We start from the raw sequence: 15,282 nt of genomic DNA on the forward strand, positions 1-15,282 counted from the left end.
CTTTCATAGTCTTTTAAATGTGGTTAACTGTGAGACTGTCTTACCTGGTTGTAAAATATCAGATTCAGGAAAGTCATCGAAATTTGACGTATCATCAATGCTTTTGATTTCTATAGGGATTGCTGCTGGCCTTTCCCTGTAAAATAGTATTGAGTAACCATGGTTAAGTTTTCTTGAATTCAGTTTTCCAAAGCTTAATTCTACTTGCAAAGTCTGCATGCTGTTCTATAGATATTAGAAGAGACAAGGAAATTTATTATGGATCTGAAATTTCTGAAGTTAAGTGGATTTCATAGCTGAGTAGAATTTTCTTATTAAAATATTATCATTTACTTGGAATTTTTATTTGTTTATACCAAGACTTTCTCATGCTGTTTCTTTTTTTAAAGAGGAAAAACAATAGTTAATGAAAGGGAAAGGAGAACAGAGAATTTTATTTAAAAAATTTTATCATTCTATAAAGTACCCTCAACATTGTGGGGACCAGAATCCAACCTAATTAATTTAGAAATAGAATTCTTCTAGTAGAGGATCCACAACTTCATAAGTCAAGTCATTTAGGAAAATAAGGGGCTCAAACGGTGAAGGGACTACATGTTTGTGATGAAATCTGAACCCAAAAACTTCTCAGTCATATAAATTTTAAGGGAACTGGGGGCATTAGGTTAAAAAAAATAATAAGTCATGAAAATGTTTTTTTTATCATGCTAAATAATAGAAGCAATAAAAATTGATGAATTTCCTAAACTATTTTTAGCAGGATAAATAGTTTAGGAAATTCATCAATTTTTATTGCTTCTATTTTTTCAGCAAGTACTTAATGATCAATTAGGTGATAAGTGTACAAAATTTTGTAAAAACACATTTATATTTTCCCCAGAATTATTCTAACCTATTTACACTTAATGTACTAACTTAATAAATTTATATTAGTTTAGTGTAAAAACGTATAAACTCTGGTGCCCTGAGATCTAATCTCTAGTAATTATCAGAATGACCTTAGACATTGTGACTCTTCCCTCATGTAAAACCAGGAGACTGGACTGGTAGTCTATAAGCATTCTTTCAACCGTAACAGGGGGAATCACGTGATAGTTCTGCTCAATGAGATGACACACGGACAGTAAAATGCAGTGTAGCGGTTTAGAGTCAGGACTCCGGAATCATACTGCCTGGACTCAGTTCTAGCCAGATCACTTACTAGCTGAGGCACTAGTAAGGCAAATTACTTCTCTGTGACTTAGTTTTCTCATTTGTAAAATGGGGATAATAATAATACCTATTGTATAAGGCTTATTATGAGGATAAGATGAGAAATGTAAAGTACTTAAAACAGTGCTGGACATACAGTTAACAGTCCCCCCAAATATACCTACTCCAGAATCAGGTAGAGTGTCTAGCACGTTGTAGGGGCTCCCGTGAGGGGACACTTAGCTGTCTTGAAAGTGGAAAGGGGGGCTGGCGAGCCTAGGCGAGGCAGGACTGAGGGCAGGGAGGCCAGAGAGGTGAAGAGCATTTTCGTCAGAATGAAGAGTAAACGACAATGCCCTAGGGTGGAGGGATGGGGCAGGAACCACACAAGATGCAGCTTCTACAGGTGAGGCAAGAATCATATCCTAAGATCCTGAAAAGCAGGGAAGGACCCTTAGTATCTCTCTCTGAGTACAAAGAGAAGGAAGGAAATGGCACAATCAGATTTGTTTCTGAACTGTTGCTGTGTGGGGGAGAGACCAGAACTGCTGAAGGCAGTTTGGCCACAAAATGAATAAAGGCCAATGCTCACAACAAACTCCTCTAAGCCAGTTCTTAAAAGTTACCTGCATTATTTAACTTCTCTCACAATGCGGGAGACCTGGGTTCGATCCCTGAGTTGGGAAGATATCCTGGAGAAGGGAAAGGTTACCCACTCCAGTATTCTGGCCTGGAGAATTCCATGGACTGTATAGTGCATGGGTTTGCAAAGAGTTGGACACGACTGAGTGACTTTCACTTTCACAGTGTTTATAAGAGGGACTGTATATTCTTCAAAATTAATAAAGGAAACACAGTATAGAATATGAGAGGACAAAAATAGTTATACAGTATTAAATGTAATTCCATCTTTGTTGTGCTAACAGCCTTCATCATGTAACTTTGCATATCAAAATCTAAACTGGCACAGTATGTGCTTGTTTCTTAAAGTGGATGTTACATAAAATGAGTCATTTAGCTATGGCCACTACAGTCTCACTCATTTATATAATCCAGAAAACACTAACTTATCACATGACTACAATGTTACCTCTTGTATTTAATCAATCAGAATCAGAGGTAAATTAATCACCAAATCTAGTAGAAAGTTTTCACTCACACGGCCTTATCCCACTCAAAGCCTGTGAACATACCTGATGTGCCCCCAGTCGACGCCTTCAAAAAAAGGATGACTTTTTATTTCTTCTACTCCACTATTCCCAATTCTATTTTCAGAATCAATACAAAACCTAGAAAATGGGAACACAGAAATTATAATATGCAGACTACATCTCAAGTACTCTGCATTATTTCCAACATTTCATCTTTTTTTCTGTTTACTGAAGTTAACTCTATTGTGAGAAATGTGAGGAAAAACAGAAATCATCTATAACTGCACTATTCAGACATAACTATTGCAAACAGTTGGAGGCTACTTCCTTCCAGTCTTTTACTATAATTTCAAAAATATGGTGTTGATAAGGAGTTTCCATTATTTTTTTTTCACTTAATATACTGAGAACATTTCCCAAAGTCATTTAACTATTTTTCTATACATTTGTTTTCTAAAGTTTATACATGGAAACACTACAATTTACTTAGCTACTTCACCATTGCCAGTTAGATGATTTTCAACCTTTCATTACTAAAAACAGTATCAAGATAACATAATATATCCTAAATCTTTACACACATCTGATTATCTGCATATGCAAAATTCCTAGAAGTAGAATTGCTGGGTCAAAGGTCAAAGACAGTTTGAAGATTTTTTTTTTATAAGATTGTCCCAATTCATATTCCTTCTAGGAATCCACAATAGAACCTAAACACTTCATCTTAGTTGAGAAAAAGAATGAATCTTTTGCTTAGAAAAGGTTTCATACATAGACTTTTTTTTTAATTGGGGGCTAATTACTTTACAATATTGTGGTGGCTTTTGCCATACATTCACATGAATCAGCCATGGGTGTACATGTGTCCCCATCCTGAAGCCCCCTCCCACCTCCCTCCCCATCACATCCCTCAGGGTCATCCCAGTGCACCAGCCCTGAGCACCCTGTCTCATTCATCGAACCTGGACTGGCAATCTATTTCACATATGATAATATACATGTTTCAATGCTATTTTCTCAAATCATCCCACCCTCACCTCCTCCCACTGAGTCTAAAAGTCTGTTCTTTACATCTGTGTCTCTTTTGCTGTCTCACATAGAGGGTCATCATTACCATCTTTCTAAATTTCATATATATGCATTAATATACTGTATTGGTGTTTTTCTTACATAGACTTTTGTGATATGAACTGCTACTAAGAATTTATTTTCCCTTTCTCTTTAGGGGATAAAGTCATTGTAATCCAACAGGAGTGACCTCTGAAATAATATAAGACTTCTTCCCTCTTAACTCTTTTTTTTTCCCCTGAATATTACCTTTTAAGAATCTGCATTAAAAAAAACCAAAATGCCTTTTCTTTACTGAGTTCTTAAACTGTATAGATCAGTGATAGTCTTTTTCTTCCCACAAAACTGAAATAGGCAATTTAATCTTTTAGGTCCCTGTGAGGCCTTAAGATACCATAACCTCTTTAAGAGATTTAACTACTAACCTAAGAATTAAGTCCTTGGCTTTCTCAGATATAGGCACCTCTGGAGGAAATACCAGAGTTTCTTTCCAGTTCATCACTTTCCTGTATGTTTCTTGAGGTGTTTCAGAGCAGAAAGGTGGATATCCTAAGTATCACAGGAAATAAGGTTTCATTAGCCTTTATGATCAAATTTGCTGCACCTACTATCTACATATCACAAAAAACAAAACAGCCCTGAGCGCTCTACTTAACAATAAAAAAATACCAACATTCATCCATTTATAATAAAATGGCTTATAAAGTCAACAAAATAAAGGATTTAAAGCATTGCCCCTCTTTCACCTAAAAGGTCACGCAGATACAATTTAGATACCTAGGAATTCTGGTTAAATGCCTCCTTCCTGACACAAGATCCCTAGAGAGCTCACTAATATTTATCATTGTGTATTTAACATTGGGGGATGAAGAAATCAGCTTAAAGAGTTCAGATATTTTAGCCCATAATATCTACAGTATGTTCAATCAGTGGTGCTCTGATTTACATGGTATGTACATAAATGAATAATAAAACATACCTATTAGCATTTCATACATAATTACTCCCAAAGACCACCAGTCACACAATTTGTTGTAGCCAGTCTGCATGAATACTTCTGGAGCAATGTAATCTGGTGTCCCAACTGTTGAATATGCCTGCAAAGGAACAGCTTGTCAAACCAGTGTTCTCAATATATATATATATATATAGTGTATATATATATATAGTATATATATATATTTTTGAAAGATCTGAGTATGGCTCACTACTGGAAAAACTAAAATATACAGAAGCTAATTTTGAATCGAATATGTGTTTTGCAGGTTTATCATGTATAAGGCTTTAGTGAAAGGCATGGAGTCAGATAATATGTTAAGACATGATTTCTGTCCCTAAAGAGCTCAACTAAGTTATTTATGTATTCAGTACTAAATCCATTCCAAAAAAGAATAAAAAGGTTGTGTTCAGTCAGCCTGGCTTCTGTACTCAATACTTGCTCTCAGGCAAGTTATTCAGCTTTTTTGAGCCTCAACTTCTGCTTACATAAAACTGGACTAATAATTCCTGCCCTAACAGAGTAGGTACGAGGATGAAAAAAGCAAAGGAACGTGTCTGTAAACCACAGCCTCCCATATAAAGATCAGGTATTTTCATTATAAACTCATTTCCAGGGCACTGCTTATCTATTAGAAAGCAATGCAGTTTTTCATTCTTAATTCATATAAAATCTTACAAAAACTTTCCTTAAGGCAGCAATTTTCTATTACAGGTAGTACTCTAGGGGCCATTTGAAAATGTGTAACAGCAGATTTTAACATTTCTATGATCTGGGGAAGGACATGATTGACATTTAGTGGCAGGGAATATAGGCTCTAAAGGAATTTCCTGCCCCAAACACCAAGAGTCCGCTCTATTTCTTCACTAGAAAACACTGATGTAAGTCATGATGATGGTCACAAGAATATTAAAATCTGCACATGAGTAATGATTGTGAATATTCTGTAATTAGGGGGTACAGAATTTCCACCATTGTTTTAGGCAGTATTCATATTTCCCTTTAAAAGTAGGAAATGCTAATGCTAAGTCACTTCAGTCATGTCCGACTCTGTGCGATCCCATAGAGGGCAGCCCATCAGGCTCCCCGTCCCTGGGATTCTCCAGGCAAGAACACTGGAGTGGGTTGTCATTTCCTTCTCCAATGCATGATAGTGAAAAGTGAAAGTGAAGTCGCTCAGTCGTGTCTGACCCTCAGCGACCCCATGGACTGCAGCCTACCAGGCTCCTCCGTCCATGGGATCTTCCAGGCAAGAGTACTGGAGTGGGGTGCCATTGCCTTCTCCGAAAGTAGGAAATACTGCAATTCTTTTCTCAGTTGTAAAATCTGATCTACAAGTGACACATTTAAAAGTAGAAATAGTATTCTGTCATTAATGCATAGCTCAAAACATTTAAAAAATATTTTTGAAAACTTTAAAACACCAAAATGTTTTACAAGCACAAAAAGTTTACTTGGGCTAATGAGAGAATGAGCTCAATAATGCAAAGGTCATTTTATTTGCTTTGAGAGGGTACCAGACTCTTGCCTTTCAGTCTGTTTACCTTCCTGAGGGACTGCTGAGTAAGTTTCTCTTCATCCCTTGGCAGAATTTAACAAATATTTATAGATATCTGTCGATATGTACCAGGCATTGTATAAGAAGTTAGGAAATTAAAGTCAAAAGGCACATTTGTAACCTTGACAAATGTTCACAGGATAAAAGGAAAGAGGAAAAGGGACAAATGATTCTAATATTTGCTAAGTAATAGAGGAGAAAGCTTGTAGGGTTAAAAACAGACAGTGCTGTTGGGCATTAAAGGAGTCATTACATTTATTTTCAATAAAGTCTGCTTTTCAATTCCATTTTATTGTAACACTGTTAACATGACAACAATTTGTGGTAAAGTCTGCTTTTCAATTCTATTTTATTGTAACACTCTTAACATGACAACAAACTTTGTTTACTTTGTCTATGAAGTTCTTAGAAACACACAATAACCTTACTTATGCTGACTGATATTTGTTGTATCAGGACAGGTAGGGAAAATGGAAACATGAATATCACTCAGCATTTACCTCAATTTACACTCATCTCCCAGGTGGTGCTAGCAGTAAAGAAACCCGCCTGCCAATGCAAGTAGACATAAAAGACACAGGTTCGATCCCTGGGTTGGGAAGATCCCCTGGAGGAGGGTATGGCAACCCACTCCAGTACTGGAGAATCCCATGGACAGAGGAGCCTGGCAGGCTACAGTCTATATGGTCGCACAGAGCCAGACAAGACTGAAGTGACCTAGCACACACACACACTCATCTCGGTGAGTTTTATAGAAAGTGCTAGCACTGGTAAACAGACAAACGCATAACTATAGATATGCTTGATAAAATACTCTGAAGTGAAATCGTAAAATATAAAAGTGGCATTTTCCTTTATAGGCATGGAAATGTTACAGAAAAATTAAGAAAACTATATGATCTCAGAACAAGCTCTATCACTGCTAGGAAGTAAGAACTAATTATTGTGAAGCTCTAAATTGTAAAACAAATACCAAATGAGGTTTTAGGACCAGGGCCCAAAATTCTTTCTTCCAAATCTGGCTACTTACCAGTTGTCTCCTATTCTTCTTCCATGTTTCTGCTTTCCTCTTTGAGTTCATGTTCTGGAATGCTAATTTCAATGAGACAGAATTGTAATTATGAGGGAAAAACTCTTACCAAAAAACAAATTCACATACATGCATTGAAAACACACCAGTTTAAGGGTTGAGGAGAAGGAGAGAAGCTTCAGTTCTCAACAGTCCTGGATTAAACCAGCTGGGCTACTTTAACTCGAAAAAAAATCCAACTTACAGAAGTCACTTGGTGGGTTGTGGGTAAGATTTCTATAGAATTCAGTCCTATGAGCCTTCTTTAATCCCGTGCACAAACCAAAATCAGATAATTTTACATGACCCTAAGGAAAAAAAAGGAAAAAACTCATAAAATCATTAGAGACAAAAGGCTTATTTAAAACTCTTCTTCTAAATGCAATCATAAAAATTCTTAGCTTAGAACTCCTACAGGTGAAATGCAAAATTATCAATATTTGATGTTGATTATTTTAAGAAGGAGAAAATGGAAGATGATAAAAAGACAGCCAATTTTCCCTTGATGTCATTTCACTTCAAGGGCTCTCTCCTACTGTACCAGTTTATGAAATAATGTAGGTTACCCGTCATATAAATTGCAGTTGCCCATTTCCAATCACAAAATCACCTCTTTTACAGCATAAAACATCAGTGACCTAGTAATTCACCAGTTTATTCACATGCCTTGGCATCTAACAAAAGGTTGTCTGGTTTAATATCCCGATGGATGAAACCCAACTGGTGGATTGCATCTATTGCCAGAACAGTCTCTGAAATGTAGAACTGTGTTTCCTCTTCTGTCAAAGTATCCTTCTTCATTAGCAATGTCATCATGTCACCTAAGTAAATGAGAGTAAGTACCCTGTATTAGTAACGCCTCAAAAGGGGGAATGTTTTGTAAAAGATGTCTTTGTAATATACAACATGAGCCCCATTTCTGCATTTTATGATCCACCCAGAGTACTTCCAACCATCTCTAGGGCCAAATAAAAAAAAGCTCATTAAGGAGAAGTTTCATGACATGTAATGGTTTTAAGGTAGAAAATATGTGAAATCAAATCACAGCAGAACTGATAATGATATATAGTATCTACCATTCAACATCCAGAAATAAGTTGCTGAGGAAAATATATCAAACCGGGAAAATGAATGCATGTAAGCACATCTGGAAATGGGATATATTCTTTCAAATTCAGGTTTCAAAAGCACTCAGCACTCTTTGGGCCAACAAAGATAGGCCATTATTCCACCAAAAGGGTCACTTCTAGATGTTCTTGTTCCCAAGAAATTTTCCTCTTTTACAAGGGACAAAGAAGAAACACTATGGTAAATTTACAACTCAAAATTGACAACTGTTAATATTTTTTCATGATGCTTCAAGTCTTTAAAAAAAAATACCACGCAAATACTTTATCCTCTGTTTCCATTCTATTCCTTCCCCTTTTTGTTGAGTTGCCATTATCATGGATTTGCTTTGGTGTGTATTCTTCCAGCTTATTTTTGAAATGTTTTCAGATGCATATATATTAATCTATGAATTTAGAGTCTTTTTTATGGTTTTTAAAATGACATAAGTGATATCAACTGTACATATAATTCCACAGCTTGCTTTATCTCTGTTGATTTCTGAGATCTTACTGTTGAAACAAATACAGCTCCTGACTTTTAACTACTGTAAAATATTTAATGACATAAGTATGCCATGTTTTACTTATCCATTCTTCTACTGATGGACAGTCATCTTGCATCTAGGGTTTCACTCTTAAGACGCTGCTGCCATGAGGCCTCTTGTGCACGTGTGGGGAAGAATCCCTGACTGTAGGACACATGCCTTTTTAACTCTCCTGGCATCTCTGAACTGCTCTCCCTAAGAGTCAGAGATTCCTCTGCACAGATGAGGGGCCAGGTTTCCCCCACAGCCTCATCAGACTATTAATGTTTCTACCAATCAGATGGTTGAGTGAGAAATGGAATCTCATTCTTGTTTTAATTTGTATTTCCCTGAATATGAGTAAAGCTGAACACTTTCTCATCTATTCGTAGACCAACCAGAGTTCTATTCCTTACACTGCCTATCATTTGCCCACTGGGTTGTCTGTTTTCTTCTTTGGTGACTTGTTCTCAACTCTAGACTTGCAAAGATCTAAAAAATTATATAAACAGAATAATAATATTTAAAATGTGCCAGCTTTATCATTTCTTCAAAACAATCTGATTTGTGGTTCAAATTAGTATTATTATGGGAAGAATGATTAGAAAATTATGACTGTGTAAAACCTCAGAGCCAGAGGTATAAAATATCCCTAGCTTATTGATTTATATAATCAATAAAATCATAGTTAGATATAAAGATGTGTTTGTGTTGGCCTGTCATTACTATTACGTTTGCTTTTACCTCCAGGGAGAAATTCCATGATTAGATAAAGGTTCCTCTTGTCTTGAAAACTGTAAAACATCTTCACCACCCAGGCACCATCTGCTTCTACCAAAATATCTCTTTCTGCTCGGATATGGGCCACCTGGATGAATGTATTTTGAAAAAATAATTGTAACACGTTACACATTTTTCAAGCTTACTTCTTAACAATCACCATATTCTCATTAAATATGGAGAAGTTCAGGAAACAGTTTATTTTAGCTGATATCTTTAGGTCTGAAAAGGTGGAATCACAAAGGGAAGCTGAGACTTTTGAGGTAGAAAAATGATTAGTCTAAAGATTTTCTAACCAGAATCTCCACCTAACCAAGGATCTTGGCTTCGTCAAATAAATTTAGGGTCCTGGTCTGACTTTTATTAAAAGTTAAGTAGTTAGCAATGCCCTATAGATTGGTATGACAAAGTCAGAGTCCTCAACAAACTATTTTTTAATTGTTACCAGTCCAACAAAGGGCCTGACTTGGCCTTTAACTATTAGGGTGCTTTAAGAAGTTGAAACATTTATAATAATTTTATATTATTTTGTTATAATAAACCTTTATAATATCCATAAACATGATCTACAGCAAATTCTTATATAACTTTTTGGGATTTTGCTATGACTTGTTAGACACATAATTATTACAGTTACTATTAAATGAACATTTTGGAGACTGAAAAACTTTATGAAATGAGTGATTTGTGGGGTTGGTACAGTTAATTTTCAGATGTTTTCCCACTGATACATCTATACATTCTTTCTTCAAATTTAATTAACAATAGAATAATTTGATTTTATGCTTTTGCTATTTTCACTGTGTGCCATTATGAACTCTGGCCTAAAGCACATGAGGATACAGATTTTGTAAACCTTTTCTTGATAACAATATATGATCTGCTTAAAATAACTGAGGTTACTGTATTATGGTCTGATACAGTAAATGCTCTAAGATCAAAATCAAAGCACAAGAATAAACATTAAAAACTTGTTTTCTGGCATCAAAAAACTTAAAATTTCTTTGGACCTGTTTCATAAAGTGAAAAATTATATTGAAATTCCTACCTACCACCTTGTACAAAACATTTTGAGATGGTAAAGGAAAAACAAACTCTGGTGCTGCCTCTGGTGTTGTCAAGATAAACAACTACATCATTAACTGGGCTTGATTAATCATTTTTAAGTATCTTAAAGCCAGATTACAGGCATGTTTTCAAAATGCACCTAGGTTTCTAAAGTAAAGGAAGTGTCACGCACAGTAATCTGGAACCACAACAGTGGGGAGATATGGTAGTCGCTTCAGTTGTGTCCAACTCAACCCCAAGGACTGTAGCCTGCCAGGCTCTTCTGTTCATGGCATTCTCCAGGCAAGAATACTGGAGTGGGTTGCCATTTCCTTCTCCAGGGGATCTTCCCAAGCCAGGGACTGAACCTGGGTTTCATGCATTGCGGGCTGATATTTTACTGTCTGAGCCACCAGGAAAGTGGGGAGATAAGTTGCTATTTAACTTTGCAGAGTCGTTAGCATTCAAGTAAATGTGATAAAAACTTAAAATAATAATATATTAGAATTAAGTGGGAAAAACATTTTCTAAAATGAAATTCAATGGTGACAAAAGCAGATTAATTTATATAGGGGAAAAAAACAACCCCAAAGTGCAAAACAGACTTGATGTTGGACTACAGTGAAGATTCTCCTGCAAAAATTCTAGACCAGGGCTGTCCAATAGAAATAAATGCAAACCACGCATGTCATTTTAAGTTTTCTAGTAGCCACACAAAAGATAAAAAGAAATGGGTGGAATTATTTTTAACAATACAGTTTTTGTAACCCCTATATGTCCAAATGTTATCATTTCAGCATGTAATCAACATAAAAATTATTGAGCTATTTATTTATACTCTTTTTTTGAGGAGGGGGGACACTAAGCCTTCAAAATTTGGTAAGGCATTTTCCTTTTCACAGCATATCTCGGTTCAGACTAGCTACACTCAAGTGCCCAGCAGCCACATGTGGCCAGTTACCTAAAGACTACGGGCTGGAACTCACTTCTGCCTGTAGTCTTTCCTCTAAAACTCAATCCAGGACTAATCCCATATGGCTTAGTTAGAAGTTTCCTGTTTAGCTCCTAATCTCGGAGGCTCTACATCTTGACCCAGATGTTTATTTCCATCATTATCTGTAATTCTCGAACACATCTCAATATCTGACCTCCTTTGCCCTCTAACCTTTTCCTTTCAGCCTGTGTTCAACAAAACCCCTGCCACCGCATCTGTGGACGTTCCTGTCACCTTCTCATCCTGAAAGCAGGCTGTCTGCAGAGAGTCCTGTCTCCCTGGAGAGTGAGTGGTCAGGAATGACCTGCTTTCCCCCGTCTTTTCTACATTAGAAAACGACACCATCAAGCATCCCATTCCAAGGTACAACTCTGGGAATTACCCTTGATTCTTCCCTCTTTTCTCACTATCCTTGCCCCTCGTCTCCCTCCTAATATAGAGTACGGCTCAGAAAATCCTGCTGGCTCTTCCATGAGATCATACACTTCACCTGTGACTTTTCTTCCACTTTACTGTTGTAACCCTGTACTGTTGTACAGGGCTTCCCAGGTGGTGCTAGGGGTAAAACCTGCCTGCCAATGCAGCAGACATAAGAGACTCAGGTTCCATCCCTGGATGGGGAAGATCCCTTGGAGGGAATGCAACCCACTCCCGTATTCTTGCCTGGAGAATCCCATGGACAGAGGAACCTGGTGGGCCACAGTCCATAGGGTTACAGAGTCGGACACAACTGAAGCAACTGAGCATGCATGCTCTGTTGTGTAAGCCACAATCACATCCTGGCTGCCACTGCTACACAGTCTCTCAAGTGTTCTCCCTGCTCCAACTCTTGTTTGTCCTGCCTGCAAGCCATCTTTGTCAAGCATCCAACAGACATATCAATTCTCATTTAAGCAAAATAGCGTCTTCCCACTGCATCTGGAGTAGGACCCACACACCATTTCTCGACCATCAAAGCTCTGTGTGATCTGCTCCCTGCCTCCCTCTCCCACCACTCTTCCCTTCCCTGAATTCTAGCCACAGTGGCTTCTTTCCGTCTCTAAACAGACCAAGATTCTTTTTGTTGCAGAGCCTCTGGATCTTCGTTCTACCTGATCATAGGTCTCACTCTTTCTCGTCAATATTCTCTTTGCAGAGAACCTTCCCTCATCTAATTCCTTCTCCTAAAGCCAGGTCATCTGCATCACTTTATCCTTTGGTAAAATTCGTCTTCATAGTACTCAGCAGACATGACTATTTCAAACAGCTGTCTGCTCATTTTCCCTACAACTGTCAGTGAACAAGATTCAGGTTTCACCTGTTAATCACTGTATTCCCAGAACCTAGAATAGTATTTGACACATCATAGGCACCTAATAAATACTTGTTGAATGAATGGAACAGAAATAAAGTGTAATAATGCAATGAAAATTCAATTGGGCCATATTTAAATGAAAAATCAGGATCGTACTGTTATGATAACAAAGTTAGTTTAGGTGGGACTAACAGTGCAGTTCCGGAGAAGGCGATGGCACCCACTCCAGGACTCTTGCCTGGAAAATCCCATGGACGGAGGAGCCTGGTAGGCTGCAGTCCATGGGGTCGCGAAGAGTCGGACACGACTAAGCGACTTCACTTTCACTTTTTACTTTCATGCATTGGAGAAGGAAATGGCAACCTACTCCAGTACTCTTGCCTGGAGAATCCCAGGGACGGGGGAGCCTGGTGGGCTGCTGTCTATGGGGTCGCACAGAGTCAGACACAACTGAAGCGACTTAGCAGCAGCAGCAGCAACAGTGCAGTTCAGCTTTAGGTCCAGGGAGGTACCATTTCCCTCTGCACCCTCACACTGTTGAGTCTTTCACTAGCATATATATTCACTTAGGGTTCTAACAATGTCCACTCAGGTGGATGCCTAAAATAATAGAAAAACAACAACAATCGATGTCTTCAGATTCATGGTCACTCCAAAATTCCACCAAGTCACAAGAAAGAAGGAGAGAGCTCAGGAGTACAAAATTGGAGAGGTTATAGATTTTGAGAGTTAGAGTGTTAGTCGTTCAGTCGTCTCTGACTCTGTAACCCATGGATTGTAGCCCGCCAGGCTCCTCTGTCCATGGAATTCTCCAGGGAGTGGGTAGCCATTCCCTTCTCCAGGGGATCTTTTTAACTCAAGTATCAAACCTAGGTCTCCTGCATTGCAGGCACATCTTTTACCATCCAAGCCACAAGAGGGGCCCTTTACAGATTTTTAAATATGTGTAATAAAATCAGGGACTGAGGGTGCTGAGTACTGTCCTTTATTTTTACTGAAGTCAGAGAAGAAGGTATTTTGCCATGAAATGAAGGTTCGTGTCCTCCCTGAAAATTCCTATGGTGATGCACTAAACCCCCTGTGACTGGATTTGGAGACAGGGTCCTCTAAGGAAGTAGGTTTAGTGATATCATAAGAAGAGACTCCAGGGAGTCACTCTCTGCCCTCTGCACACACCAAGGAAAGGTTATGTAGGCACTTGGTGAGAAGGTTGCTGTGTGCAAGCCAGGAACAGAGGTCTCACCAGCAGTGAAACCCTGCCTTGTTCCTGGACTTCCAGCCTCCAGAGCTATGAGAAAAGAAATTTCTGCTCTTTAAGTCACCCAGTCTGTGGTATTTTGTTATGACAGCCTGAACACATAAGCTAGATTATGAATTTGGAAGAAATTTTAACCAGAGAGAAACAATGAAACAGGCTACCAAAAAATCTATAATCAATTAAATAGTAAGATGTGTAGGTTTCTCTTTCTTAAAAATCCCAGTTTTAACACTTACTCTAACACCTCGCCAGTGGATGTTCCTTTGGTTACATGTGCTAAAGAACTCTTACCTGCTCTTTTTCAAGCATATCAGCTTTTCTCAATATCTTCATTGCATAGATATGGCCTGTATCTTTCTTCTGGACCAGCCGCACCTTGAATGTAAAAATTCATAGCACAAATTTCAGTCACTGTGATTTATTTAGGGGTGAAAGGTAGGCTCCTTTAAAGAAAGTAGTGCTGTAATTTGCTGTTGCTCATTATTTTAGAAATTCTATTAAAATTAAGCTACTTTATTACACATTTTAACACATTACACTACTTACGTATGAAGCTACTTTCTTAAGATACATATTTTCAATAGCAGCGACTTTAAAAAAGAAGCACACCTCTCCGAACGCTCCTCTTCCTATAACTTTCAGAGACTCAAAGTCATCCAGGCCAAGTCTGGTCCGCTTGAGCCGTAAGAACTCTGTCTCCTTGCGAGCATGCTGTGATCGGCGTAACTTTTTCTATTAAAAAAGAACATTTTAGGAAGATGATTTTTAAAATCAGATTGTTTCAAAGGAAGCCTATAGTGTTAAAAGATGTGATATATTAAAATGAAGGTAACATATCTTAAATATTATATACTGGTGCTACAATTTATTTACCAAAGTTGAACATTCATTGAGCATGTAAAAAACAAAATAACTTTTAAAATCATTTAAAAATTTTTAACAATTGGTGAATCTTTATTCTTGAGACAGACTCTGTTAAATATTTCATCTTAACAAGTCCACATATTCTTTTATCTATATACTAACTTAATTCAAAAATAAAAATTAAGCTTTAGGAAATGCTAATAGCATTCTTTATTTTTCTTTTGGCTACATCATGCAGCATGTGGGATCTTAATTCCACAAACCAGGAATCAAACCTGTGCCCCCTGCATTGGAAAGCAGATTCTTAACTGCTGGACCACTGGGGAAGTCCCATAATTTCTGATATTCATTTTTTACTGTTAACAAATCTACTATGGA

The 15,282-nt window shown here is 37.5% G+C and overlaps 1 protein-coding gene across 2 annotated transcripts in view; it reads right to left on the reverse strand.

Annotated features, from left to right (window-relative positions):
• The window catches only part of STK38L (serine/threonine kinase 38 like), an 82,530-nt gene that overhangs the window by 3,742 nt on the left and 63,506 nt on the right, over positions 1-15,282 (reverse strand). For both annotated transcript variants that reach the window (XM_059886351.1, NM_001101092.2), the window contains 10 exons: positions 14,650-14,772; positions 14,332-14,415; positions 9,412-9,535; positions 7,701-7,855; positions 7,240-7,342; positions 6,996-7,057; positions 4,390-4,507; positions 3,836-3,959; positions 2,385-2,480; positions 45-136 (listed from right to left, as the gene is read on the reverse strand). In XM_059886351.1, the coding sequence (XP_059742334.1) occupies positions 45-136; positions 2,385-2,480; positions 3,836-3,959; positions 4,390-4,507; positions 6,996-7,057; positions 7,240-7,342; positions 7,701-7,855; positions 9,412-9,535; positions 14,332-14,415; positions 14,650-14,772 (1,081 nt within the window). The remainder of the gene's footprint in view (positions 1-44; positions 137-2,384; positions 2,481-3,835; positions 3,960-4,389; positions 4,508-6,995; positions 7,058-7,239; positions 7,343-7,700; positions 7,856-9,411; positions 9,536-14,331; positions 14,416-14,649; positions 14,773-15,282) is intronic.

This window comes from Bos taurus, chromosome 5, assembly GCF_002263795.3.
Source record: "Bos taurus isolate L1 Dominette 01449 registration number 42190680 breed Hereford chromosome 5, ARS-UCD2.0, whole genome shotgun sequence".
NCBI lineage: Eukaryota > Metazoa > Chordata > Mammalia > Artiodactyla > Bovidae > Bos > Bos taurus.